Below are 27319 nucleotides of genomic sequence, written 5' to 3'. Positions count from 1 at the left end.
TCCAGATCACCACGACCATGGAAATGGTCAACCCGCTGGGCCATGCCGATTTTGCACAGCAGGAGGTGGGCCTCATCTTAATGTTTTCCATTCACTGTGAGCCTTAGCAGTGATCGCTGTGATGGAAGGATGCAACCATGCCAGGAATAAACATCCAGAAACAGGAAGGGCCCTGGTAGAATATCAGTGGCTCTAGGGACGTTCGCCTTCCCTGCTTCCTCATCCTAGATGCCTGGATAACCCGGTCAGCTTTTCCCTTGGCAGCAGAGTTCAGGGGAAAGCCAAGGGAGTTGAGGATCTTGGAGGAAACAAGCATATAGCCCGGATGGATCATTAAGAAAATTATGGATTTTCGGGTCTTTAGAGGTATTGGTCACTTGATGCATTTTGGCAGCTTTGAATAACAATTGAGAGCCTGTAACAAACAAAAAACCCCAAAATAGCCAATTAGCTCCCCTCTCTCCTTCCTGCTGCATGAAATCGTTAAGAAAAATTTGAATTTCATTTAAGGTACAGTTTTTAAACTCAGTTTCTACTTCTTGGTTTCCTCCTGTTATCTTAATCTGTTGTGTTGTTATGGGAAAATTTTGGATGATGTCACTGTGAACCATCTTCATAGCTGGCCACTTTCCTTCCCAGGACGTTCCAAAAGACCTCTCTGGGACTGAGGTCTACTTGCACTAGCATGATATGCACAGGGTCTTTGGGAAAAACCCTTAGGCTTCTAGAGTGTGATACCAGAGCCCTGGCATACTGGTACACCCCCAGGATACTTCCACAGGGTTTTGCATTTATCAAGGAGCTGGTGCACCTCCTCAGGGTTCTTAGGAGGTGCTGGCATTAGATGTTTAGAACATTTATATTTGCCCATTAATTTTTTTAGTAACATCACACCAGCGGTGGGACCCATCATATCCCATTGGGTCAGGGAGGAAGAACGACAGTCATGAGTGAAGTTTTGACACAGAGACCACAGATTTCTGTCGTGTTTTCCTTCTCGTGGTCCGTTAATTGTAAGGGCAATAGTGCAGTCCTGCCTGCTAAGCCAGTTATTGTGTGCTGGTCTCAGCCTATCAATAATCAGTGTTGTGGTTGGGCCAGCCCTTGCGGTTCTTATTACAGTTGCAAGATGCCCTTCAGCAATAACCCGCAGGAAACTTTGAAAAAATAGGTGTTTCTTATTTACAGGACCTGGAAATTACACAGCCCACCTGGGGCCACACAGCAAGGTCATGGGAGAGAGAGAGACATTGCATGGGCCAGGGGCCCTGCTTTTATTGGAGTTGGGGAGTGCTAGGGTTTTGCAGACTCATTCTTTATTGGTGAATTTAAAATCTAAGGGCCAGAATTTAAAGCATGGGGAAAGGAAAAACAAGTAGCCCAAATAGTCAGTTCTTGAAATCAATCCAGAGCTCTAAAACAAAGGCGCCTCAGTGCATGGAGGTGGCCTGGCTCTCCATCTAGTCCTGTGGCTGGCAAGATATTTCTTTGAGATAGTCTGTCTTTGAAGAGGATGCCTCTTTGAAGTGGGTGCCTCAGTGATCAAAGCTTAAGTCAGGCACTTGCATCACAAAAAAAGAGAAAACCCAGCTGTCAGGACTTACAGTGCAACCACTTAAGCCCTAAATCCTGCCCTATTATTTGCTGTCAGGTCTGCCTTTTCCAGTGGCACCCACCCCTCCCCACCGGGAGCTTGGGGCTTAGAAACTTGGGGCAGGCACGTCTCATTTCCTCTTCCTCTCTGGGCCTCGGATTCCCCGCTCAGCTCCAGAGACCTCCGCCATACAGTGCATGAGGACCCTCACAGCTCTGGCTGCAGTCAGGCAGACCTCGGTTCTTCCCCTTCCTTGTTACTCCTTGGCTGTGGGACTGACTCACGCAGATCTCAATTTTTCTGTCTTTCAAGTGAGCACAGCTCCGGGAGCGTGGCTGGGAATTGCTCACCAGGAAAGGGCCGATCCCTGGACCTTCCAGAGGAAGGTGAGGGATTCTGAGAGCTGTGGATAGCCACGCCCGACCCCGCCGCACTGCTGTGTCTCCTCCACAGGTGGAGTTTGCCATCAGCCGGGTCCAGATGAATTTTCTGCACCTGCTAAGCTCTGAGGTGACACAGCAAATCACCATCCACTGCCTTAACATGACCGTGTGGCAGGAGGGCACGGGGCAGACCCCAGCGAAGCAGGCTGTGCGCTTCCGGGCCTGGAACGGGCAGATCTTTGAAGCCGGGGGTCAGTTCAGGCCGGAAGTGTCAATGGATGGCTGCAAGGTAACTCTTGGGGTGCCTCACAGGCCCCTCATGCATAGACAGGTGGAAACATGTGTTCTTATATAATAACAATTTTATACCACATTAGTATGGTACGTATAATTTTTATCTTTGTGTAATAATTTTTTGGTAAGAGTTTTATAAAATTGCTTTTATTCACTTTCCTCCCTGGGAAAGTTCTGAGGGAAGATCTGGGCTAGTAGATGCTGTGCTTATTTGCAAGGCTGCTCATAGAAGGATATATTTCTACTCTTCTCGCTGCCCCTGCCCTCAGATTAATTTCTTCTTTTAACCTGGTTGTTTTCAGAGGCCAAAAACAGGGTGGGTTGTAGGGGAAGAAGGAGAGAGAAAGTCATCCAAAAAACCAGTTTCACGAAATTAAACAAAATCAGTAATCTCCAGTGTTACTGAGGACGTGGGGAAACCAATACTCTCACACAAAGCTATTTGGAAAAATTAAAAATAAATTGGTAGAGGTTTTCAGGACAGCAGTTACATATATATCTCCAAGACATATCCAAAGCCTTACAAATGTACCTATACTTTGATCCAGAAAAATCTACCTCTAGAATTTGTTCTAGGGTAAGAATGTGCACAAAAGTTTAGCTACGATGATATTCATGACGGCTTTACTTATAAGACTCAAAATAGTAGAAGCAATCTAAACGGACAAATACCGGTCATTGTGACAGTGAAATGTCACGTGGACATTAAAAATTGTGAAGAAAGATGAGGGGGAAATGCACGTGATATAAGGACCATGACGGATGTATGTGTACCCTTTTCCCTCAGGTCCAGGATGGCCGCTGGCATCAGACGCTATTCACCTTCCGGACCCAGGACCCCCAGCAGCTGCCCATTGTCAGTGTGGACAACCTCCCTCCTGCCTCATCAGGGAAGCAGTACCGCCTCGAAGTTGGACCTGCATGCTTCCTCTGACCTCTGACCTCCTGGTTCCTCTAGGCCTCGAGGGGGAGGGAAGAGGAGAAGGAGGCTAAGGGAGGGTACCTAGGGGCAGGTGGGCCCCTTAGGAGAGGCAGCTCACCTGCCCAAGGATCCTTGAGCAGACCCCAGCTGTTGTCTGCCCAGTAGAAGAGGCTGAGGGGTAGCGGGGCACGGGGTGTCGTTGGGAACAACTGATCCCAGCTGAGCCCCAAAGACCAACCAAAGAGCCGGCCAGAGCAAGCTGTGCCTGCAACCTGCCTGAGCCCCGTGGCCTGTCTCCCAGCTCTGTGGCCACCGCCTTCCCTGCCCAGCTTCCTGCCCAAAGAGCCCCACGTTCCAGCCAGCTTGAGGGAAGGGGGGCAGCTTGTCAGCTGGTCCCTGCCAGGGAGCTTTGATGTGCAATATTAGAGAGGAGACATGAAAAAAGGAGAAAAGGAAAGAAAGAAGTATATGTATTTTATTTAAACAAACACAAAGAAGGTGCGGTACTATTTTTTTTCACCTGGGAAAGAGGTGAGAAAGTGAGAGAGAGCAGCCGGGGGTGGGAAGTGATGGATGCCAAGAGAGAGAGGCGAGCTCCTCGGGGCTGGGGGTGCCCACGTCTGCTACCTCCCACTGTGAAATCGCTGGTGCTCACAATTGTCTCATAGTGTATGTGATTTTTTTTAAGGAAAAAAAAAAAACCCTATTTAAGATTCTGAAGGTGCTACCGTTTTTGCCACAGACTTTGAAGAAACATTTGGGTGTGGGGTATCATTCATGTTTTTCTCTCTCCTCCAAATGATAAAGTTTGGGGAATTTTTAAAATTTTCCTAGCATCACCCTGTGCTCATCAGGTAATCTGTTAAGCAGGGAGGGGAAGAAGGTAAAAGGAAAAAAAAAGCAAAGCAAAAAAAACAAAAACAAAAACCAACGAGAAACAGAAGTAGAAAAGATGTACCTTTTAACTTATGGACTTTGAAATATTTGTCCTCTGAAGGCAGGGGGAGGCCTGAGCATGAAGGATTTTAATTTGGCCTTTCTTGGTCCTGGAGGGAAGTTAGGCTTGTCTTGGAGGGTGTGATCCAGACTGAAGAGTCCTGACCTTGCAGCTTTGACCTTGAAGAAACCAATGAGGAGAATGGTACTGGGTCAGAGCTGGCCTTGGAGGTGGAATGTGAATATGGACGCATCTCATGAAGCCACAGACCATCCCCTAAGGTCCTCCCTTCCTGGAGCTTGTCCTTCCAAGATGCAGTCATCACTCCTGCTTTTTCATTGTCATTCAGTTCTGTAGAAAGCCAGCATCATTAGCTCCAAGTGTAAATGTGGGATGAGGAGAAAGGCTCATTAGGGGAATCTCAGAGTTCAGCGTGATTGTCCTGTGTCAGCGTACCAGTCAGCATCGGGTTGGATTTTGAGGTCATTTTAACTATGGAATTATTTTTATAGAAGGGGAAATTTTATGTAAAAGTCTATTTGTGTCTTTTTTTTTTTTTCTTTCTAAAGTTGTGTCTCTTTGGGAATTGGATTTGATTTTCACTATTTAATACCTCACTCTGGCCCCCCCCCCCAGCTTCCTGTCTCTCTCCTCTGCCCCACCCCCACGCTCCCCGCTCCCCGGAAGTGTGTTTTTGTAGCAGCTCGGGCCTTATCTCAGCGCTCGGTCTCCCCAGCCTCCAGTCTCCACCTGGCCTCTGTCCTGGTGTCTGTCTTGTTCTTGGGTTTCTCCGCTGTCCTTGTTCATGTCTCTGTCCACATGTCAATGTGTTAAAACCCAAGTGGGTTCCGTTTCTCCTTTTCCCTTCTGGATTTTAAATAAATATTTAAGACTGAGGCAATGGAATGACACATCTGTGGCCGTGTGCTTCTTTGAAAAGGCCGCAGGGTAGTTTCTGGCAGGGCTGGGGGGTCAGAGGAAGAGGCTCAGAGGATGCCCTGTTTGTCCTGCTCCCCCCAAAGAAGGGGGGGGCAGGGAGAGATACGACACCTTGGAGGCGGGGGCCCTAAAAGTGAAGGAGTGGGTCCCCTAAGGTCCCATTGGCTACTGTGCACAAACCTGGTGGCTTAAAACAGCAGAAAGGCCTTCTCTCCCTGTTCTGGAAGCTGGAAGTGTGCTGGAGGCTATAAATCTAAGTGTTGGCAGGGCCACAATCCCTCCCACGCCTCTAGGGGAGGTTCCTTACACGGTCCTGAGGCCCCAGGTGGTCCCTGTCTAGCAGGGCAGCACCTCAGTCTCGGCCTCTGTAGTCACATGACACTCTCCCTGTGTATCTCTAATCCCATGTATTTCTAAGGACACCAGTCATATTGGATGAAGGCCCACCCCAATGACCTCATCTTAACTTGATTACATCTGCAAAGACCCTATTTCCAAATAAGGCTGTCTTCACAGGTAACAGGGAAGCATATCTTTCGTGGGGACACAATTCAACCCATAACATGCAAGGAGGAGGTATATCGAGGTTAAGGAGCAACTCTTTTTTTTTTTTTTTTTTAGCATGGTAAAATACAACATAAAACTGACCATTAATGACATTTAGCACATTCACAATGTCAGGTAACCATCACCACCGTCTAGTTCAGAAACAGGAGGAATGGGGCGGGGCACAACCATTAAAAGAATAACATAGCCTGAGGACAGCACATAAACTGATTAGAGGGACTTCCTAGGTGGCACAGTGGTTAAGCATCCGCCTGCCAATGCAGCCAATGCAGGGGCCATGGGTTTGATCCCTGCTCTAGGAAGGTACCACGTGCTGCAGAGCAACGAAGCCCGTGTGCCGCCACTACTCAAGCTCACGTGTCTAGAGCCTGGCAACAAGAGAAGCCACCACAATGAGGAGCCGGCGCACCACCATGTAGAGTAGCCTCCACTCACTGCAGCTAGAGAAAGCCCATGTGCAACAATGAAGACCCAACACAGCCAATACATAAATAAGTAAATAAATAAATTTATCCAACAAAAAAAATAAAACTGATTAGAACTAACTGGATCCAAGATGGAGGAAGATTTGACTTGCAGTGGACCGTGAGCCTCATTATGTGCTCATTGTAATACGTTAGCATAAGCTAAGTGATCCATGCACCAGCTATGTGACAGTTCTGAGGCCAACCATTGAAGATCAAAAAGTGGGCAGTGGCCAACTCCTGGAAATCTCTGCCCCTCCTCCCAGATACTTGGGATAATCGTCCTCCTCATTGACCTATGAAATTACCCAACCCATGAAAACTAACCATGCTATATTTTGGCGCCATTCTCACCTTCTGAGATGGCCCACACTCTGTCTGCGGAGTGTGTTTCTCTAAACAAATCCATTTCTTAACTATCACTTTGTGTCTCACTGAATTCTTTCTGTGATGAGACATCAAGAACCTGAGCTTCATTAACTCCTGAGACCAGGTGTGTGATCTCAGTTAAAAGACCATGGGTTCAAGTCCCAATTTGGATTTAGGCCGGTTTCAAGTCCCAACACATGGATTCAAGTCCCAACACATGGGTTCAAGTCCCAGCACATGGGTTCAAGTCCCAATCAGAGTTACACGGTTTCTGTTCCAGAACATTTCCATGACCCCAAAAAGAAACTCCATACCCATGAAGCCATCACTCGCCACCTCCCCCCCCCCAGCTCCTGCCCCTGGAGGACCACTGATCTGCTTTCTGTCGATGGCTTTGCCTACTATGGATATTTCATGTAAGTGGAATCATACAATATATGACCTTTTGTGAATGACTGCTTTCATTTAGCATGTTTTCAAGGTTCATGCTTGTTGTAGCATGGATCAGTGCTGCATTCTTTTTTATGACTGAATACTATTTCACTGCATGGGTAGACCAGATTTCTTTTATCCATGCATCCAGTGATGACATGCGGGTTGTTTCCATCTTTTGGCAATTACGATTAGTGCTTCAATATGAAGAATTCTTACCTGTGAGATTCTTGAGAGAGGCCCCAACGACATCTGCTTTAGAAAAAGTGAGTGAGAATCCAGAAGACAGAGTTAGCCAGAGTTATTAAATAAATATACAGGACACCCAGATAAATTTGAATTTCAGATAAACAATAAGTACGTTTTTAGCAATAAGTATGTCCCATTCAATATTTGGGACATACTTATACCTCCTGGACCTGAAACCCATATCTCCTGACTCTTGGTTCAGAGTACCAAGAGTACTTCTTTAGTGTGTTCCTCCTCCCCTGGGACATTGGAGAAATCAGAACTTTTCTGTCCTTCTCATCTAGGAGAAAAAACAAATTACGAGCAGTTGAACTCACATCCAGGATATTATGTTTTCAAAACTAGCTGTAAGTTTCCAGGTCATCAGTCCACAGGCAGCTGGGGCTTCTCTACCTTCCCCACCCTGGCATCTACCCCAGACTGTGAGCCTCGGGAGCCGCTGCCCTGTGGTGGCTCCAAGACTTCCATCCATGGAGCCCAGGATTAGCGGTCTGGAAAGGTTTGGAGATTCCCACGCCCCAGGTACACCCTCTTGTTTGACAAAGAGGGCAACTGAAGTCCAGGGAAGTACCCGAAGTCACCCGGTGAGGCCAAGGCAAAGCTGTGATTCAGCCCCAAGACTGTTGACAGCAGTGTTATATGCAGTAGACCAGTGGTGCTCAACGTGGCCCCCTGGGATTAGCAATGCCAAGAGCTGGTGACCAACACAAAATTTTCAGCCCCCTCCTAAACCTACTGAATCACAAACCCAAGGATGGGGCCCTGCAATGTGTGTTTTAACGAGCCTTCCTGAAGATTCTAGTACAGGCTCAAGTCCCAAGAACCACAGCCCACACGATTTCCTTAATCTGGAAAATAACTTTCCAACACTGGAAAAGAAAAAAAAAAAAACTTGGAAATGAGATGAGAATGTTCTTTTCATTTCTTTGACTGACAATTAATCAAAAATGAAATTGAGGCAGCATGGCCCATTTCCTGAATCATTGCCTGAGGTCTGCTAGATATCACCACCCATAAAGAATTTGCCCAGATGTTCTATCATGCTTCCCATTTTACAGATGGGAAAATTCAATCTCTTTAATGTCTGTTTTCCCCATAGGAAGCTCTGTGAGGGCAAAAGATGTAGCTTGTCCTCTGCTGTAGCCACAGAGCATAGCATGTCAAAGGCACTCAATCTTGTGCAAGGACTCCCCACAAGAACTCCCATTTTTATTTCCTTGACACATGTTTGTCAGTAGCACCTTCTTTGTGTCAAGCCACGTGTGGCAACTGGGGTTGTGATGGATCTGAGAGCTTGTCTGAGGGGCTCTGAGTCTGGTGGAGGCAGCTAGAGAGGTTGGACCTTGTGTGGTTAAGGGTTAGGAGAGCAGGGAGCAGGAGGCTAGATGTGAGGGCAGGGAAGCAGGAAAGGGCCACCACGGATGATGCAATCTCAGCTTGGGGAGGACAGTCAGGAGGTGACACTGTATTAAACAAGGTCCCAGAGAAACAGAACCAATACAGTGTGTGTGTGTGTGTGTGTCTGTGTGTGTGTGTGTGTGAGAGAGAGAGAGACATTTATTATAAGAAGCTGGCTCACATGATTATGTTGGCTGGTGAGTGCCAAGATCTGCAGGGTGAACTGGCCAACTCCAGACCCAGGAGAGCTGATGGTGTAGTTCTAATCCAAAGGCTGGCAGGCTCAGGACCAAGGAAGAACCAGTGTTTCAGTTCATGTCCAAAATCAGGAAAAGACTGATATCCATCTCAAGCAGTCAGGCAGTAGGAATTCTCTCTTACTTGGCCTTTTGATTTTATTCAGGCCCTCAACAGATTAGATGTGGCCCACCCATACGCAGGAGGGCAATCTACTTTACTCAGTCTATGCATTCAATTGTTAATCTCATCCAAAATACTCCCACAGACACACCCAGAATGTTGAGCCAAATAGCTGGGTACCCCATGGCTCAGTTAAGTCAACACGTAAAATTAACCATCAGAAGCCGAGGCTGAGAGAGAGTGAGTAAACGTTAGCCGGACGGGGAAGAGCACTGGGAGAAAAGCAGACCGCACCTAAAGGTAGCACCGCATATTTGGGGAGGAGTAAGCAGTTCAAAGCAGTGCCACAGGGTCAGGTCTGGGGAAGCCTGGGGTCCTAGGCTGGGAACAGGACAAGCCACAGGTTTGCACAGGAGAGCAGGGTTTGTGTTGGCCAGGCTGAGTTTGTGCTGTGATGGGCCACCGGAGTGGAGCTGTCCAGGGGCAGCTGGCTGAGCTGGGAGGACAGGAAAGAGGTCTGCGCCCCAGTCAGAGCTCCAGAGAGTCAACAGCTTTGAAGATATGGAAGGCGAGAGAGTCGTGAAGAAGGGCCAGAGGGGAAAGAGAAGAGGGGCTGTGTTAAAACCATGATGCTCTATTCCAGGAGGCCTCTGTGACCTGGCTGAGGAAGCTGCTGAAGCTGGGCCAGCTCATTCCCAGCAAGGGCAGGTAGGACTTTGTCAGGGACAAAAGGCAGCTCTTCCCGAGCTCGCAGCCTCTGAAATTCCCAATCTCCCATTGCACCTCCCAGTGTCTGGAAACAGCCAGGGTGGACTTCCCAGGGGAAACCCCAGTCCTGTGTTTGCTCTGTTCATGGTGAATCAAGCCGTGGCAGGGGGACAGCCACATCTCACGATGACCAGAAGCCTGGCGCTGGGAAAATAAGAGAGGGCAAGAAGGGGAGAGGCTGGCAGATGGATTGTGGTCTCAGCTTCCCGCCTGTGACATGGCCTTGGGCGGGTCATTCTCTCTCTCTGGGCCTCCGTTTATCCCCCAGCAAAATGGGAGTGACATGCCCTTCCCTGTTTGCCAACCACAGACTGGGCTATTGTTCTATAACTGTTGGATGAACCAGGTGAAATTGAATGGTATTCAGCTGGTTTTTGGCCTATAAAATCCACAGTTTCACAGACTCATAGACATAGAGAACAGACTTGTCGTTGCCAAGGGGGAGGTGGGGAGGAAGAAGAAAGGACTGGGAGTTTGGGGTTGGTTGGCACAAACTATTACATTTAGAATGGATAAACTATATATATAGTCCTAATATATAGCACAGGGAACTATATTCAATATCCTGTGACAAGCCATAGTGGAAAAGAAAATTAAAAAAGGATGTATTTATGTGTATAACTGAGTCACTTTGCCATACAGCAGAGATTGGCACAACACTGTAAATCAACTACACTTCAATAAAAATAAATAAGTAAATAAATAATTTAAAATCCACAGTTTCATATGGTTCAACCCCTAATAGCACTTTCCAAAATAAAGGCGTCTACAGTATCATGTGCACTTTCTGTGAACCAGGAGCCATGTTGAGTTTGATCCGTGTTCATCTCATACACAACAACTGGAGGCATGTGTTATTGCCCTGGCTCTTCCGACTAGAAAACTAAAGTCCAGAGAGGTTACATAAGTTGCCCAAGATCACAAAACAGGATTTGAATTTGAGCAAATATTTTTTGGTATTTCCTCAGCCCAGATACAAAGTTCCTAATTTGGACTCTTTGCTCTGCCAGTGTATTCTTGTGGTCACAAGATAAGATCACGAATTAGTTGTCAGACACACAGCTCACCCCTGGCCTTGTATAAAATGTCCAGAAATATGTATAAAGTGGCTTTCTCAGAAAGTGAACCATTTCAAAATGGTCCATTTCCCTGATTATCAAAACCTGACCTTTTCACCATGTCACCTTACCCCTGTGGGCCATTGGTTTTCTCATGTATCTAATAGGGAAAATACCCTATTTTCCTGAATCTAATATAGACATAGTTTTGCATTTTGATGTCTTTAGAAGTGGGATGAACCCTGTAATCACTGAAGTATTGATATAATACAGGAGTCTGTCTTTCCTTCCTCACCACCACAGCTTGTCATTAAACAGATGGTGATGTTTATTATAATAGGAAGACCCTTAGAAGCAAGTTTGTTTCATCTAATATTTAGTTCATCTAGATGTGAACTGACTGAATATGCATAACAATCCAAAGAAGTGGAGTTTATTAGTATTATCCCCATTTTACAGGTAGGGAAATGGAGGCACAGAGAAGTTAGGTAACTTGCCCAAGGTTGCACAGTTAGCAAGTGGTAATACCAGGACAATTCTTCACCAGCATCCTACACTACCCTGATTGCTTTTCTGTCTCTTTCCTGCAAAACTTCTCTTGACATTGTGCCAGGGACAGATGGAGAGGCAGGCTGGGAAGGGCTGCTCAAGACCTCAATTCATGGAGGTACTAAAGCATCCTTGAAATGTAAGAGGATAGAGAAAATTGTACTGTGTCAGGGTGAGTGCTGGGTGTGCTTGGAGAAACTACTTGGACAGCCTCTTGTGAGGAAAGTGAAAACCAGACCCCCAAGGGGAAGCCTGAGGATGAGGACCACTCACTCCTTCCTAGGGGAGGCACTCCACTTATTGTCAGGGAAAACTTTCATTTCTCTCTCCTCTGCTCACTGTACTCCTGGCTACCCAGTGTGTGTGTGCTTTCTCCCACACCAAGCAATTCTCTGGCTCTCCAGACACCAATTGGGTGTCTTACAATTCAGTTCAGTTCTGACACTGTTACCAAACAAAACTTGGGTCTACTTGCTCCATATGCAGCAAAGCCAATCTACTGACACCAGGTTGTGGTGAAGTAAACCCCAGCATTTATTGCAGGCCCCAAGCAAGGAGAATGGGTAGCTCATGCTCAAAAGACTGGAACTCCTCGATGGCTTTCAGAAAGTGTTAGGGGAGAGGGTCATAGGATGCATGATCAGCTCATGGACCTTCTTCTGACTGGTTGGTGGTGAGGTAACAGGTGGATGTTTCAGGAATCTTGATCATCCACCTTCTGGTTCCAACTAGTTTGGGGTCTACATGCTTGTGGTCAGCACGTAGTCCCCATCCTCCACCTGGGTGCAGTTCGCAGTTTCTGCAAACAACTCAAAGATATGCATCCGATTTTTATCTACATCCCTTCAGGAGGGACTAGGAGTCCTGTGACTCTGTGGTCCTGATCATTAACTGCTTGAGCCTCCTCCTTGGAACTAGGGGAAGGCTTAGGAAGGTTTTCTTCAGCAAACAAGAAACAGGACATGAAGGGGCTTTTGTACCAGGAAGACACTGCAGGGTCCAGCTCAGTTTCAATCACCCCCCCTTTTTTTTGTTGCTCCTCAGTCCTGAGGGGAACTGGGGCTGGACAAGAAAGGACATAAAATTTTGAATAGAGAGATTAACCATAAACTCAGTAAGGTAACTCGGTTCTAGGGGGACTCAGGTTCAACGCGAACCAGGGTTAGCATCAGATCCTGCAGGTTAAGGGCTCCGTCCCACAAGACTGTCCCCATTTCAGATGCTAATCACAAGTCCAGGTTGTCACCTGTGCTTCCGACTGACCAGCTACAACAGAGGTTCCCACAACCCTCTCTTCGGATTTGGTCATTTACTAGAACGGCTCACAGAACTCAGGGAAATTGTTTACTTACTAGATTACCACTTTAGTATAAAAGGATACAGTTTAGGAACAGTCAGATAGCAAGGAGGCATAGGGCAAGGTATGTGGCAAAGGGCACGGAGCTTCCATGCCCTCTTTGGATCAGCCACCTACTCAGCACCTCCACATGTTCCCCAAGCTGGAAGCTCTCCAAACTCCGTCATTTGGGACTTTACTGAAAGCATCATTATGTGAGCATGGTTGATTAAATCATCGGTCATCATTAGTGACCAAGTCAATCTCCAGCACCAGTTCCCTTCCCAGAGGTGAGGGGGTGGCGCTGGGAGTTCCAACCCTCCAATCACAAGGTTGGTTCCCCTAGTAACCAGCCCCCATCCTGAGGGTATCCAAGAGCCCCCAGTCAAGAGACATCTCGTTAGCACACAGAAAGACAAGTACCCCTTTGGAGAGCCCCAGAGTTTTATGAGCTATGTGCCAGGAAATGGAGGTAGAGACCAAGTATATATTTCTTATTACAGTATGTCCCCTACATACGAATGAGTTCTGTTCCAAGAGTGCATTCATACGTCCAATTTGTTCATAAGTTCAACAAAATTAGCCCAGGTACCCAGCTAACACAATCGATTATATAGTACTGTACTGTAATAGGTTTATAATACTTCTCATGCAAATAATACATAAAAAACAAACACAAAAAATAAACATTTTTAATCTTACAGTACAGTACCTTGAAAAGTACAGTAGTACAGTGCAGCAGCTGGCATACAGGGGCTGGCATGGAGTGAACAGGCAAAAAGAGTTACTGACGGGAGGAGGGAGAGGCGGTGGGAGGTGGTTGAGCTGGAGGATCACCAGCAACAGGAGACGGAGGGCGAGCTGCAATGTCCCTCACGCCTGGCGCTGATGGAACACACGCTCACACCTTTGAGAGTTCACAACTCAAAGGTTTGTGTGGAGGGGACTTACCGTATATCATACTCACTGTGTGTGGTTTTGCTTCAGGAGGCATGCAGGTTAGGCCAGACCTGAAGTGCTCTGGACAAAAGAAGGACTGAGTCCTGTTCTTTACTGGCTCTCCCTGTTCACCTTTCTCCCACATAGGTGACCCCGGCATTTCTGCCCATGAACAAAGGCCAACGGACCATTGGTCTAAATAAACATTATAAATCAAAAGTTTTTTATTATTATTTTTTGTTTTAATTAATTAATTAATTTGGCTGCATCAGGTCTTAGTTGCGGCATGTAGGATCTTCATTGCAGCATGCGGAATCTTCACTGAGGTGCTCGGGCTCTCTAACGGTGGCTCGCAGGCTCCGGAGCGCACGGGTTCAGTAGTGGTGGCACGTGGGCTTTGTTCCCCCACGGCATGTGAGATCTTAGTTCCCCGACCAGGGATCGAACCCACGTCCCTGCATTGGGAAGAGAATTCTTAACCACTGGACCACCAGGGAAGTCCCTATAAATCCAAAGTTTTTAAATAAAGCTGACTCTTTACAATTTAAGTGCTGGAAATTTAATCAATGGATTAAATCTTGTTCAAAAATTTTGTAAAGCTGTAAGTTATTCACAATGCAAGCGCTCAACCTCTAGCTGCTGATGTCGAGAGTCAGATTCATGCCTAATGTGTGTTACATCTACCTATTCACGAATTTAAGAGGAATATGAATGATTTCATATTACAAAATGTTTCTCAGCTACCATGTGCAACTCTTACAAATACCACCTATTGCTAATACAGGAGGGCTTCCCCAACCACACTTTGCAAAAAACCAAAAAAATGGATTCTTGGTACTGTGGAGAAGCAAGAGCTGGTGTGGCAAGAACTTACTGCCTTTATGCTGAGAGGGAAGAATGAGAAAGGTAATTAATTTGCCTTTTCTCTTTCTGTTGGCAAATACAAGTTCGTATGCCCCATGCACAGTGAGGCCAAACTGAAATGTCAGAGTTTGGAGCAAAGAAAGGTTTACTTATAGAGGAGGTGTCAACACGGAAGATGGGAGCTCTAGACTTGTGTCGAATCCATCTTGTTAGCTGGCCGGGGCACAAGGTTTGTAAAGGCAAGAAGGGTAAACGGGCGAGGGTCTTAGGGTGCGTGATCAGCTCATGGACCTTCTGATTGGTTGGTGGTGAGGTAACAGGGATGTTTCAGGAATCTCCATCATCAACCTTCTGGTTCCAACTAGTTTGAGGTCTCTGTGCTTGTGGTCAGGATGTAGTCCCCATCCTCCACTGGGGTTGGAGTCTTAGTTTCTGCAAACAACTCAAAGATATGCATCCAATTATTAATCTACATCCCTTCAGGAGGGACTAGGAGTCTGGATCTCTATTGTCCTAATCATTAACTGCTTGAACTAGTTCTTTGGAACTCAGAGAAGGCCTAGGAGACTAAATCCTCCCCCACTGCTTTTTTCTTTCTATAAACAAGAAACAGAGGGGGTTTGTTTGTTTGTTTGTTTGTTTGTTTGTTTGTTTGTTTTAACCAGGGAGGGCCCCGCAGGGTCCTGCTCAGTTTCATTACCTCTAAGTCCACTCATATCCTCCCTGAACTCTGAAGTGGTGTCTGTCTTCTGTATCGGCAGTAGCATCACCCACAAAGCCTCAGGACATTTGGATACAGCATTTGATATTTCAAGGAGAGAGTACAAAGAAAGTTCTCTCATGGCCCTTGGCAGTCCAATTGCCAAGGCAACCACTGATCTGATTTCTACCATTATAATTAATTTTGGCTGTTCTAGAACTTCATATAAATGGAATCATCCAGTCCATGCACTATTGAGTCTGGCTTCTTTTGTTCAGCATGATGTTTCTGAGATGCATTCGTGTTGTTACACGTATCCTAGTTCATTTCGTTTTGTTACCAAGTCGTATTCCTTTGTATGAAAATGCCACAGTTTGTTTTTCAATTTTCCTGTTGACAGATATCTGAATTGTTTCTAGTTTGGGAGCTATTATATTTATTTATTTATTTATTTATTTAAGGCACAATTTTATTTTATTTCATTAAAAAAATTTTTTTTCCAGATCTTTATTGGAGTATAATTGCTTTACACTGTTGTGCTAGTTTCTGCTGTACAGCAAAGTGAATCAGCTGTATTTATACATATATCCCCATATCCCCTCCCTCTTGAGCCTCCCTCCCCCTTCCCTATCCCACCCCATCTAGGTCATCACCAAGCATTAAGTTGATCTTCCTGTGTTATGAAGTTGGGGGGCAATTTTAAGCATTGCTAAAGTCTTGTACTTTAAAGACATATGCTTTTCTGTCTCTTGAAAGAAATTTGGACGCTCTCTGACATATCATCAGAAGAAAAATCACAATGTAAAATGCTATAGACAACTATATTTCCATAAAGCTGGAAAAAATAAAATAAAATGCTGTAGATATAAAGAGAGGATGTGCTTAAGCAAGTTAGAAATCCAAGAAGTGAATGAAAAGTTATGCATCCATTCCAGTTACAACTGCTGGCCACACTGACACATGAAAAAGTAGTCAAAATACATGAAATAAATATGAATACAAAATCGTAAGCATAGCATAAATAATACTTTTGTAAAGTATTTATTTATACGAATAAAGATTCAACGCCATCTTGCAGAAATGCAAACGGGCAGTGGGATCATTTATTCCGTGGTGCACACTGAGTGTCCACTACTTGCTAAGCACTGTTCCAGGACTGGGAATATACGGGTGAAAAGAGAGGCAAGCTCCCTGCTCATCTAGCAGGGGGTGGAGACAACACAGAGAGAATTTCCTGTTTTAGATGCTGAGAGGTGGTTCAAGCAATACATGTACTGGAAATAGACCTTCAACTCAGAAGCCACTTTCTTTTGGAAATGGTCCTGCCTCCAGGTGGGGGCCCCTCTGGACTTTTGCTCTTCCACACTTGTCCCCACACTCAGCTGGAACTGACCCCACCTTTGCCCGCACCTCCCACCCCTAAACCCCTCCCCCACGCATTCCCCCCATACCCCACGCTTGCTCGCCTGGGAGCTCTGTAAGTTGCGCTCACCACTGGATTTATGGCTGGGTCCTTCTCAAGTCTTGAGGCTTAGTAGGACAGGAATTGAATGAAAACAGGAGTGTTTGCTTACAGCCTTCTCTATCAACATCACATTAACTAATATCACTCCAGCCCACACTCACCTTGGCTTTGAACAGCCAGACCTTTGGACCCTTGTAACCCCTCCAGGTCAGGGACCCAAATTAGACCTGAGCTTGCAGATTTTACCTACAGCTGGCTTTGTGGGAAGGAGGGGAGGTTTTGTGTAAGGCATTTCCCAAGAACTTGCCTGATTGTGTCACAGCTGGGCCCGAGGGCCCCGCCCACAGCTGTTTTAAAGGTCACCGGTCCCCTCCCCTCCAGCCACCAGTTTGCCTGGCTACAGGTGCCTCCTGGTCTCAGCATGGCGCTGCTCTGGGCTCTTGCTGTCCTGAGCCTCCTTCCTCTGCTGGACGCCCAGAACCCTGAGTGCGCCAACTTGACAGCAGTGGCAGCCATCACCAATGCCACCCTGGACAAGGTGAGTGCCCGAGTCCCTGAGTGCTGTGGGCAGCTGCTTCCGTCTCTGGGCTTCGCTTTGCCCTCCCGATGCCATCCTTTTCTCTCCTGGCTCCTGGGGTGAAATTTTGACCAGCTTCTGGAGGCATTTCTCTGCCTCCAAACTCAGGTGCCTCATTGCAAGGTCCCTCAGCCAGGAACAATTCTGTACTGGGCAAGGAGGGGCTGCCCAGGGGTGGGGGTGGGGGTGTGAGGGGAGGTGCCTGGTCCTCCAAGCGAGCTCTTGCACGTGCACTCGTCACCCGGGGCCCCAGTCTCCTTGTTCGCAAAATGAGGGACGAGATCTGCTGAGTCTTGTCCCAGCTGACTATCAAGGATTCGGCTCCAGCCTCCATCACCAGTTCCTGGCCTCTCCCCAGCTCTCTGGCAAGTGGTTTTATATCGGCTCGGCCTTCCGGAACCCAGAGTACAATGAGACGGCTAGATTGATCCAGGCAGGTTTCTTTTACTTTGAGCCCAAGCACGCGGAGGACAAGATAATTCTGAGACAGTACCAGACCATGTGAGACCCCACACGCCAACTCACCCACAGCCCCAGCGTCTGGCTTCCGCTCCCAGCTGCAGAAAAACCTTGAGCGAGTGCATGTTCCCTCCTGGCCTCAGCCTTCCCATTGATGGACTAGGTGGGGAGGCGTGGGGGGCATTGACTTTAATTGCCACCTGCCTCTTGGCCCTCAGTGACTGTGATGGGTGATTGTTCACATCTCCTTGACCATCTTACTGCTTTTCTCCCCTCTTCTGTCTGGCTGTAGAGGGAACAAGTGCATCTACAACTTCACCTCCCTGACGGTCTATCGTGAGAATGGGACCATGTCTGTGTTTGGTGAGGGCCAGCCCCCAGCGGGAGGGCTGCTGTGTGGAGTGGGGAGATGGTGGTTGTCCAGCCTAAAGAAGGGGGCCCGGGCGAAGGCCCTGAGGGCTTTGAACACGGAGAACACCTGAGAACACGGCCCACCTCTTGTATCTCTGTGGTCCCAGTGCCTGAACACAGCAAATAATCCTTAATAACTGCCAACATCTGGGGGCTCCTACCATGTGTCAGGTACTGTTTGAAGTGCTTTACATGGATTAATCCCCTTAATGCTCACAAACAACCCCAGGAGGACATTACAGGGCTCAGATGAGGAAATGGAGAAACAGTTGTCAGGTAGTTTCCTCAAGGTCACACAGCTTGTAACTAAAACTAGGATCTAAACCCCAGGCTGGCTCCAGTCCTACCTCTCCGTCAACTACTCCTTATCTTCTGGGAGCTAAAGGTGGGAGCCTGTGTTGGGCGGGTAGTGACGTCACCCACTTCCCCACCATCCCTGCAGACAGGGCACCCAGTAGGAGCACACAAATGCCTACGGAATTGAATGGACACGACTTTGCAGCCCCGAGGCTTCTGAGCCTGATTTCCTCATCTGTAAAATGGGGAGAAAGGCTCTCACCGCCATGGTGCACGTGAGGCTCCTACGGTTCCACATAGAGGAGGAGCGAGGGACCAGTGGCCTAAGGAAACCCCTGGTCTTCACCGATTAGCTGTGGCCCTGGGCACACCCAGGTCCCTCGCCTGTGAGATGGGAATTATTGTGCTGCCCGCATGGTCTCACCAGAGGCTTTCTCCTCTAGAGTCGGGCAGAGAACACTTTGCTGACCTGCTGCTCACCAAGCACCCCAAGACCTTCATGCTTGCCGCCTCTTGGAAGGGCAAGAAGAACATGGGGCTGTCCTTCTACGGTAGACACCCCAAACTCCCACTCCACCCAGGACCACCACTCCTCGGGCCGGACCCCCAGAACCCCAGCCCTCCCTGGCCTCCCACTTAGGCCCCCCAGCATCCTTACTCAGCCCCACTGCTCCGTCCTGTAGCTGACAAGCCGGAGGTGACCCAGGAGGAGAAGAAGGAGTTCCTTGATACGATCAAGTGCATAGGCATACACGAGTCAGAAATCATATACATCGATGAGAAAAAGGTAAGTGCAAGAGAGACTGGGCGGTGCCCGCCCTGAGGGTGGTGCCACCTTGGGCAGCCTCAGAGGCTCAGAGAGGGAAGCTGTCAGTCAGAGCTGCACAGCAAGGCAGGATATCCTGTTTAAGTGCCTGCCTCGCTGCAGGGGCCCCGGAGGGTGGATGAGTGCCAGGGAGGGAAAAGTTACTGGGAAACCAGAGAGGAAGCCCAGAGCAGGTGGGGAGGATTGGAAAGGCTAACAGGAGGGGAAGAGCATAGCCAAGCTGCGGCAAACTTGGGAGAGACACACACACGGGGAATGATCGTTTACATCTCCCTGTTGCATCCCAGGCCCTAGAAGACAGGGAAATGGGGAATCGGTCTTGCGGTGTTTGGTGTCACCCAAACTACAAGTCCAGGACCACCGTCCCGATTTTTGCTGTTGCTGAGCATTATTTGTATGATCTTCTTAATACTTTCCTTTAAACCTGTGTTCAATGAAAGGCTTTACGTGGTCTTGTCCTGTGCAATAACATCTGCAATGACAGAGCTGATGAGCAGGTTACACTTTTTTGGATGTACATGAAATACTTTCATGATTATTAAAATAAAAATGTCTCCATCTGTCTGCCACCAGAGGTCATTTCCCGCAACCATCAGTGGCACGAATCATCCCCCACTTTTGGGAGCCCTGGGAAAGGGCGTATGAACACAGGCACTGGAGCGGGTCCCGTGGCCAGTAGCCTGCTGCCTCCGTCTACTGGCTGCGGGGCCTGAGGCCACAGGCCACGCTGAGCCTCCCTCTCATCATCTTCAAGATGGTGTGAGGAATCCAGGAGGTCAACAGAAGGGCACGGCAGGTCATGAGTGTTCAGACATGCCAGTTGTTAAGGGTTTGAGACTCCGTTTCAGAGGTGAAGAAGCCGAGACTCAGAGAAAGAGAGTGACTCACCAGGGTCAGCCAGCAGAAGCCCTGCTTGGGCTGGAGCCACAGTCCAGAGCTCATCCCCCGCTTCCTCCAGAAGACCCCCTCCCTCCCCCGATCACGCGCTGTCTTCTCCCACCAGGATCAGTGTGGGCCACTGCATAAGCAGCACGAGGAGGAAAGGAAGAAGGAAAAGGAAGAGTCCTAGCATTGGATCAGGACCTTGGGGACTCTGGGGGCCCATCCGCAGCCCCTGCTCACCCTGTGTAGCTCAGCTCTTTCCCTCGGTTGCATCAATAAAGCTTCTGCTTTGGTACAGTCAGCTTGTCATTTGCGTGTTCATTTGTTCATTCCTTCGTTCATCTTGTGTCCACCTCAGTTGAGCCCCAGCTGACCACCGTCCTGAGCTGACCCCTGGTTGGAAGGGCCCTTGCTACCATCCCCAGCACGTGCACCAGGATGGATGGCTATACGCACTGAGGGCTGTGGGAGCCCAGCATGGGGAAGGGTCCTTCTCCAGTGGGGAAGTTGGGGAAGGCTACCTGGCAGGGGCATCTGAACCACTCTAGAAAGATGAGGAGCTTGATAACACCTGCTGTTCCCGCTGCAAGCCGAAGATCTGTTTAAGAAACACTGAGGCAGGACTTCCTAGGTGTGCCACAACTATTGAGCTTGCGTTCTAGAGCCCACGAGCCACAACTATTGAGCCCATGTGCCACAACTACTGAAGCCCACATGCCTAGGGGCTGTGCTCCGCAACAAGAGAAGCCACGGCAGTGAGGTGCCCGCGCACCACAACGAAGAGCAGCCCCCGCTCACCGCAACTAGAGAAAGCCCGCGTGCAGCAGCAAAGACCCAACACAGCCAATAAATAAATAAATGAATTTATAAAAAAAGAAAGAAACACTGAAGCAGAGACCCCTGAGTCAGTGTTTAGGTAGATAGAGGGCCGTGAGGACTCAGGAGTGTGGTGCCAAGCACAAGGGCCCTTACTTCAGGTGTCACCCTGGCCATCTGGGGCGACAGGTTGAGAGGGGCCAGGCCAGAAGCCAGAAGACCCGTACGGGGGCTGCTGAGAGCATCCTGGAAGAGGCGAGTGTATGGGTCAGGGCAGGGCCAGGATGGGGAAGACTTGGAGGACTCGGGGCCAGGCCAGAGGGGCTGTCTGTCTCCATGAGGTGTCCCCAGAGTGCCCACCTGACACCCAGGTGGGAGACAGGATGTCTCTCGAATCCAGCCATCTCGCAAATGTGTTTGGAGCCCTCCCCAGGAGGCCACATCCAAGGCTGGCCCGCTTAGAGGCATAAAGAGGACTGAGCGTCTGGAGCCGGGAGTCCAGCAAGGAAGGCTGGTCTCCGTCCAGACCCAAGGGCTTTGTGATGGTCACGTGAGGGAAGCAGGACCACACGGGTGTCAGAGAAGTTGGGCTGAATGATTTGAGTAATTCTATGTGCAAGCGTCCTAAGCCATTTGGAGCGACAGGACCACAACCACCCAGTCCTGTGGCTCACAGGCCAGAGTCTGCCAAAAAGCCACAGACCCAAGACTTCAGCATCCTTTGTGCAAAGCCGCAGCCACGCTGTGCCCAGGGCACTGAGGCTGGAGACACTGCCCTGGACCACCGCCTCGGGCTCCCCTTCCCCATCCACCTTCCCATGATGGCGTGCACCTGGAGGCTCAGAACCGGCAAGAAATCTCCCATCTCAGCAAGATGCCATTCTCAACTCTCCTGAGAAGGATCAGCTGAAAAATGAAACAGAAATGGGTCCTGCAGGGCAGGGAGATGCAAGTGAGCTGAGAGGTGGGGAAGACTGAAGAAAGGCCAAGGGGGTGGGAAGCAGGGGCCGGGAGGAAAAAGTCATGGAGATTTAGGAAGAAAAAAAACAGCAACGAAGAATATGCACTTTGGAGTCAGACCATTGGAACCTCAGTCTCCTCATCAATCAAATGGGGGCACAGTGGGTCACTTAGCTCAAGGATTGGCATCTAGGAGGTGCTCAGTAAATGGCAGCTGTGGTTGCTGTTTGCTGCCGAAAGGAGCACTGGAAAGAGAGTCCAGGCTCGTGCTCTTGCAGACACCAATTTGCTGTGTGTGTCATAAAAGAAGCTTAGCCACAGGCCCCTCTAGTGGAAAGCTTTATGGTTCTGAGAGGGAAGTTGGAGAAACAGAAGGCACCAAAAGGAGGCAAGCAGGCAGAGTCTGGAAACATGCACCCAATTGCTCCCCTGGTGGAGGGCTCCGCTCGGCATTAAATCTTTTGCCCCATGAGCTTGACTTTAGAAACCACAAGCGGATGACACACACTACAGATGTGTGCGGCTTTGGGAATGTTTTAGGGGTTTTTTTTGGCTTTCATTTCTTAAGATCAATATTCACTCTTCTTTATTTGCTCTTATAACGAAAATAGATTTTTAATGCCCCAAATATACAAATATCACTGATGCACACAACATTCCAGAAAAGCTGAGGTCTGAGCTGCTACAGGGTCGGGGAGCAGGAGATGGCCTGGCCACAAAACAGGACCTGACAGGAAGCTGGCCATTGGCCCAATTCCACAAGGATCTCAAGGAAGAGCTGGGGGTCTCGGGATGAGGTACTGAGGGGGACTGTGGTGGACGGCTTTCCGGGCCCCCTGAGGGGTGTCTCCACCCCAGCAGGCCTGTGGGAAAGGCCTCTCAACCATGGAGAAGCTGGCTGCGTGTCATCCTGAGACATCCCGATGGCCTCAAAGTGCCCCACTGACCACCAGTCACCCGGAGAAAGGTCCCCGGCCACGTCCTTCCCAGAGACACCTACTCTGGAGTGGCTGGTCACAGGTGGTGGACAAGTTTTTGCCAGAGACCCTGGCCCTGTCCCTTCTTATCTGGCCTCCTAAGAAGGATTCAAGACCAGGAAAATGTTTCAGTTAAAAAAAAAAAAATCTGTCCATCAGTATATAAAATACAGATTGTTAGCCAGAGATGGACAAATGCAGGACCAGGAGCCTCCCAGAGATGGCCTCTGGACAGATGGTGGCCTCAGTTCCAGCACCTCCTCCAGAGCTAGGAAGTGACTTCTCTGGAGGACCAGCTGACACCCCTTCTGTGTTGGAAACACGGAGGCTGGACCTGCAGGGCCGGTGTGGAGGGAACCCTCCTCGTGAGGGTCTGCGGTGCCTCCAGGACTGGCTCTGCAAGCTCTGGCCTGGGGGGCAACGGCGGGGGGGACCGCCCACCCCTGCCCGCCGTGCATCTCTGAGCCTCAAGAGCAGTCAGAAGAGGCAGGAGCCCCGCAGGCCGCGGGCCTGGCGCAGGTCTGCCGACAGGGAGCGGCTCATGTGCTTGGTGGTGGAGCGGACGCTCTCGGCAGCCTGGACCGCGCGGCTCAGGGCCTTGTTGAGCTCCTCCAGGTCCTCCAGGTCCAGCTGGATGGAGTGCCGGGGTCCCCCGGCCGGCCGGGAGGAGGCTGCGGGGGGCCACTCGGCGGCTGCTCGGGCTGAGGCGGCTGAGGTAGGTGCTGGAGGTGCGTAGTACCTGGGGAGAGAGGCGAGTGCGTTCACGGACCACGGGGAGGGCTGGGGGCTTCTCAGCCCCAGCTCGGCCCCTACATTCTGAGTCTCAGTTTCTTCACCCCTAAAATGGGAAAAATAACCCCCACTGAGGAGTGTGTTAGAGGGGTGAAGCAAGAGAAACGGGAGTGCCTGAACCAGAACAGTGCTAAAAAATGGTCAGTTTCATTTACCCATTCATTGAACAAATGCTTACTGGACATACATGTGCCAGCCGCTGTGCTAGGGCCTGGGGTTACCATGGTGAATGAACAACACGGACCCTGCCTGCTGCCTTCTTGGAGCGTCTAGTCTGAGAGCCTGGTCCCGGGGAGACCAGGACCACCCCAGGCTCTGGAGCAAACCCCCTTCATCAGAGAGGTAATGTACGGAGTCCTATTTGTCAGGCGTGGAGTGCTGGAGAAATGTGATAATGATAATTAGGATTCTAGGGACTTCCCTGGTAGCACAGTGGTTAAGAATCCCCCTGCAGGGGACACAGATTCGATCCTGGTCCAGGAAGATCCCACATGCCGTGGAGCAACTAAGCCTGTGCGCCACAACTACTGAGCCAGCGCTCTAGAGCCTGCGAGCCACAACTACAGAGCCTGCGTGCCACAACTACTGAAGTCCGCGAGCCTAGAGCCCGTGCTCCGCAACAAGAGAAGCCACCGCAGTAAGCCCTTGCACTGCAACGAAGAGTAGCCCCTGCTTGCTGCAACTAGAGAAAAAAGCCTGCGCGCAGCAGTGAAGACCCAACTCAGCCAATACATTAATTAATTAATTAATTAATTAAAAAATTAGGATTCTGCAGGAGTGGGATTGTCTGGCTCAGCAGGTAGAAAGATGTCCCTCCCATCCTGGTCCTGCAGGAATGTATGGTGTTGTTTAAAATTTCTGGGGGAAACAGGCTGAGAAGCCATGAGCTGAAGCACAGATTTCTCCAAGAAGTGACTACTGCATTCCTCCAAGGATGCCAAGTTTAGCGTTCAAAGAAACCAGTGCTGGGGAAGAAGAGACCGTGGCACCTGTGTTGTGGAGTAAAGTGTGCAGGAAAGAGGGGAACAAAGAGGAATGTCGCCTAAATAGAGCAGGAATGGGCTTAGAAGGACTTGGCCGGAGACATGCACTGGTGTTTCGCTTGGCACGCTGTCAATTCTGGTCTTATTCCTGATCCTTCACTTTCTAATTTGCATTATTGCACAGTGAGAAAAAAGGGCTTTGCTAGGATCTGAACAGATGTCTCTCCAAACAATAGGTACAAATGGCCAACAAGCACATGAAAAGATGCTCAACATCATTAGACATCAGGGAAATGCAAATCAAAACTGCATGAGATGCCTCTTCACATACTCCCCACCCACTGGGATGGCTAAAAGCAAAAAGATAGCAGTGAGTGTTGGTGAAGATGTGGAGAGATCGGAACCCTCATACACTGTGGATGAGGAGCGCACGAGGGTGAGTCAAAAATTATCTGCACTCTGGCTGTGGAATTTATAGGAGTTTTATTATAACCAGAGTGCGGATAATTTTTGACTCACCCTCGTAAAATGGTGCTGCTACTTTGGAAAGCAGTTTGGCAGTTCCTCAGTTAAACACAACACCTAGCCCAGGGCTGGCATCCTCATCCTTGGTACCCATGTGCCAGGCTCTGAGACAAGTCCTTTACCAGCACTGTCTTGTTTATCCAGTAGGCACTTTTATGCTTATTTTACAGATAAGCAAAGTGAAGCTCAGAGAAGCTAAGTGATGCAGAAGGCTGCCCCAAATCCTGGTCATTCCACTTGGCCACCTGCACAACCATGAACAAGCTACTTCACTTTCTAGGGCTCCGTTTCCCCACTGAAAACAGCCATATTTAGCTACCTCCCAGGGTAGATCCAATCGGACAATTCAGATAAAAGCTGTCATCTACTGAAGACTCTCCCAGAGTCAGAGAGCTGGAAGGGCCAGTACTGGTTTTAAACCCAGAGCTAATTAGCTCCCCGTAGATGCTGATACTTATCATCTGAACCGAAGGAACAGGCTTCTTGAATCCAGTTCCCTCCTTTAGCGACAGAATAGCTGGTATAACTACTGGGTTCCCACACACCACTGCCTTCTGATAATCTGATGACCAGCTTGGCCTGAAAGTTACCCCAAACTCCCCCTAAGGCACAAGGTACAAAACAGAACAAACAACAACCAAGAAACCCCCCAAACCAAAAAACTAGCTAGAAACCAAAAACCCTGGCTAGAAAACCTCTGGGGCAGATGCTATAAGTCGGCTAGCCAGCAGGTGGCAGCACAGGCCCACTCCGCTTTCTAAGGGCTTCCTGGCCTCAGCCACTGAGCATGCTCAGTCCTGCGGATGAGCAGCTCCAGAAACTTGAGGGTGTCATCAGCCCCAATTCCAGCAGCATTAGAAGCACTATGCTTACTGGCCACCTTCTATGTACTATGGGCTTTCCATGCCCATCAGTTCATTTAATCCTCACCACAACCCATTTCACAGAGGGAAAAACTGAGGCACAGGAGCAACATGACCTGCCCAAGCTTATCTGGTTACTGCTGGCCTGGTCTGTTGGGCACTAAAGCTCAGGGTCTTTCCCCTTCCCCATGGCCTGTCCAGGCCTGAGGACAGCAGCCTGGTTAGTTTTGCCCACAGGTCTGAGCCTGGAAGGATCTGGAATGGCCTCAGAAGTAGAGAGACCCATGGCTACCATGGACACTCAGAGCTTTATCCTGGGCCGCCAAATTCCAGGCAAATCCTGTCCTGTCCAACGAGTCAGAGGCCTGAGCATGCAGTATGACTTCTCTTAACTGCTGGAGCAGGGGGGTCCTTAACGACCCACCCGACCTCAGCTGAGAGGGAAGCAAGAAAATACACTGTAGGCCGGACTCCTCATGGAGCTGGATGGTGCCTCGGCCTCTGCTCCCGCCGAGCACCAGCCCTGACGGTGACTCTGGCCTCTTGCTGCCCGTAGACACAAGCTTCTGATAGCACCCCACTGAAGAGGACCCCTGGCCCACTCATTTTACAGTGAGGGAAACTGAGGCATAGAACTAGCTGATGACAGTCAGGAGAAGACAGATCTCCTAATTCCAGGGTCCAGGCTTCTTTTTTTCCTGCACAACCCCATCATGTTGAAGCCACCTTTCCTCATTTTTCCTCTTACTAATGACAATATTGATGGCAGCATTTGCTGTGATGACAAGCTCCTCTTTATTCAGCAAAGAGCACGTGCCAGTACTGCACTACGAACCCCACAGACCCCTCGTGGGGCCTCATTTAATCCTCAGACAACTGTACGTGACTGAGACTCTGGCCCCATTTAACAGATGGGGAAAGTCAGGCTCAAGAGAAGCAGTAGCTTTACCAAGTCCACAGCACTAATAAGTGGCAGACAGGATTCCAGTGCAGCTCTGACTCTAAAACCTGGACCATTTAAGCCTCGACTGCTGTCTTTTCTGTCTTGACTGATAGTACATCCAAATCCATGTGAAAGGTGATTGCTCATCCAGCCATGGACCTGACCAGTATGCCTCTAAACTGTCAAGGCTGTCAGGAACCAGGAAAGTCTGAGAAACTGTCTCAGCCAGGAGGAGCCTGGCAGATGTGACGACTCAATGTATGCGGTAACTTGGCGTGGGGGGGTTGGGGATCCTGGAACAGAAAAAGGGCAGCAGGTGAAAACCAAAGAAACCTGAATAAACTATGGACTTTAGTTAATAACGATGTCTTAACAATGGTTCACTAACTGCACATGTACCACATCAAGGTGAGATGAAAAT

The 27319-nt window shown here is 49.1% G+C and overlaps 3 protein-coding genes and 1 long non-coding RNA gene across 12 annotated transcripts in view; 2 read left to right on the top strand and 2 right to left on the bottom strand.

Annotated features, from left to right (window-relative positions):
• The window catches only part of COL27A1 (collagen type XXVII alpha 1 chain), a 143668-nt gene extending 138627 nt beyond the window's left edge, over positions 1–5041 (top strand). The window contains exons 60-61 of the mRNA XM_057724123.1: positions 2048–2266; positions 3059–5041. Coding sequence (XP_057580106.1) covers positions 2048–2266; positions 3059–3205 — 366 coding nt within the window. The 3' untranslated portion in view covers positions 3206–5041. The remainder of the gene's footprint in view (positions 1–2047; positions 2267–3058) is intronic.
• Positions 5042–13824: 8783 nt separating this feature from the next.
• Positions 13825–16709, bottom strand: LOC130846512 (uncharacterized). Of its 2 annotated transcripts, none has more exons than XR_009051576.1 (3): positions 16615–16709; positions 14714–14864; positions 13825–14013 (listed from the first exon to the last, which is right to left on the bottom strand). It is a non-coding gene; the product is annotated as an uncharacterized LOC130846512 (long non-coding RNA). The 2 variants fall into 2 exon arrangements; XR_009051575.1 differs by having other exon boundaries at positions 14714–14854.
• Positions 16710–16978: 269 nt separating this feature from the next.
• Positions 16979–20320, top strand: ORM1 (orosomucoid 1). The gene is made up of 6 exons (XM_057723178.1): positions 16979–17125; positions 17523–17665; positions 17916–17986; positions 18775–18882; positions 19015–19118; positions 20161–20320. The coding sequence occupies exons 1-6, from the start codon at positions 17009–17011 to the stop codon at positions 20224–20226; spliced, it is 609 nt and encodes a 202-aa protein (XP_057579161.1). The 5' UTR covers positions 16979–17008; the 3' UTR covers positions 20227–20320.
• Positions 20321–23134: 2814 nt separating this feature from the next.
• Positions 23135–27319, bottom strand: part of AKNA (AT-hook transcription factor) — a 51344-nt gene continuing 47159 nt past the window's right edge. For all 8 annotated transcript variants that reach the window (XM_057724233.1, XM_057724232.1, XM_057724231.1 and 5 more), the window contains one exon: positions 23135–23531. In XM_057724233.1, the coding sequence (XP_057580216.1) occupies positions 23270–23531 (262 nt within the window). In that variant the 3' untranslated portion in view covers positions 23135–23269. The remainder of the gene's footprint in view (positions 23532–27319) is intronic.

This window comes from Hippopotamus amphibius, chromosome 2 (genome assembly GCF_030028045.1).
Source record: "Hippopotamus amphibius kiboko isolate mHipAmp2 chromosome 2, mHipAmp2.hap2, whole genome shotgun sequence".
Lineage (NCBI taxonomy): Eukaryota > Metazoa > Chordata > Mammalia > Artiodactyla > Hippopotamidae > Hippopotamus > Hippopotamus amphibius.
The sequence above is the reverse complement of the archived record's forward strand: the minus strand, read 5'-3'. Positions and strand labels throughout refer to the sequence as shown.

Coding starts and splice junctions, on each gene's coding strand:
- ORM1 (XM_057723178.1), top strand. CDS start 17,009: ATGGCGCTGCTCTGGGCTCTTGCTGTCCTGAGCCTCCTTCCTCTGCTG. Junction 17,987..18,774: donor TGGGACCATGTCTGTGTTTG/GTGAGGGCCAGC, acceptor TTTCTCCTCTAG/AGTCGGGCAGAGAACACTTT. Junction 18,883..19,014: donor CATGGGGCTGTCCTTCTACG/GTAGACACCCCA, acceptor TCCGTCCTGTAG/CTGACAAGCCGGAGGTGACC.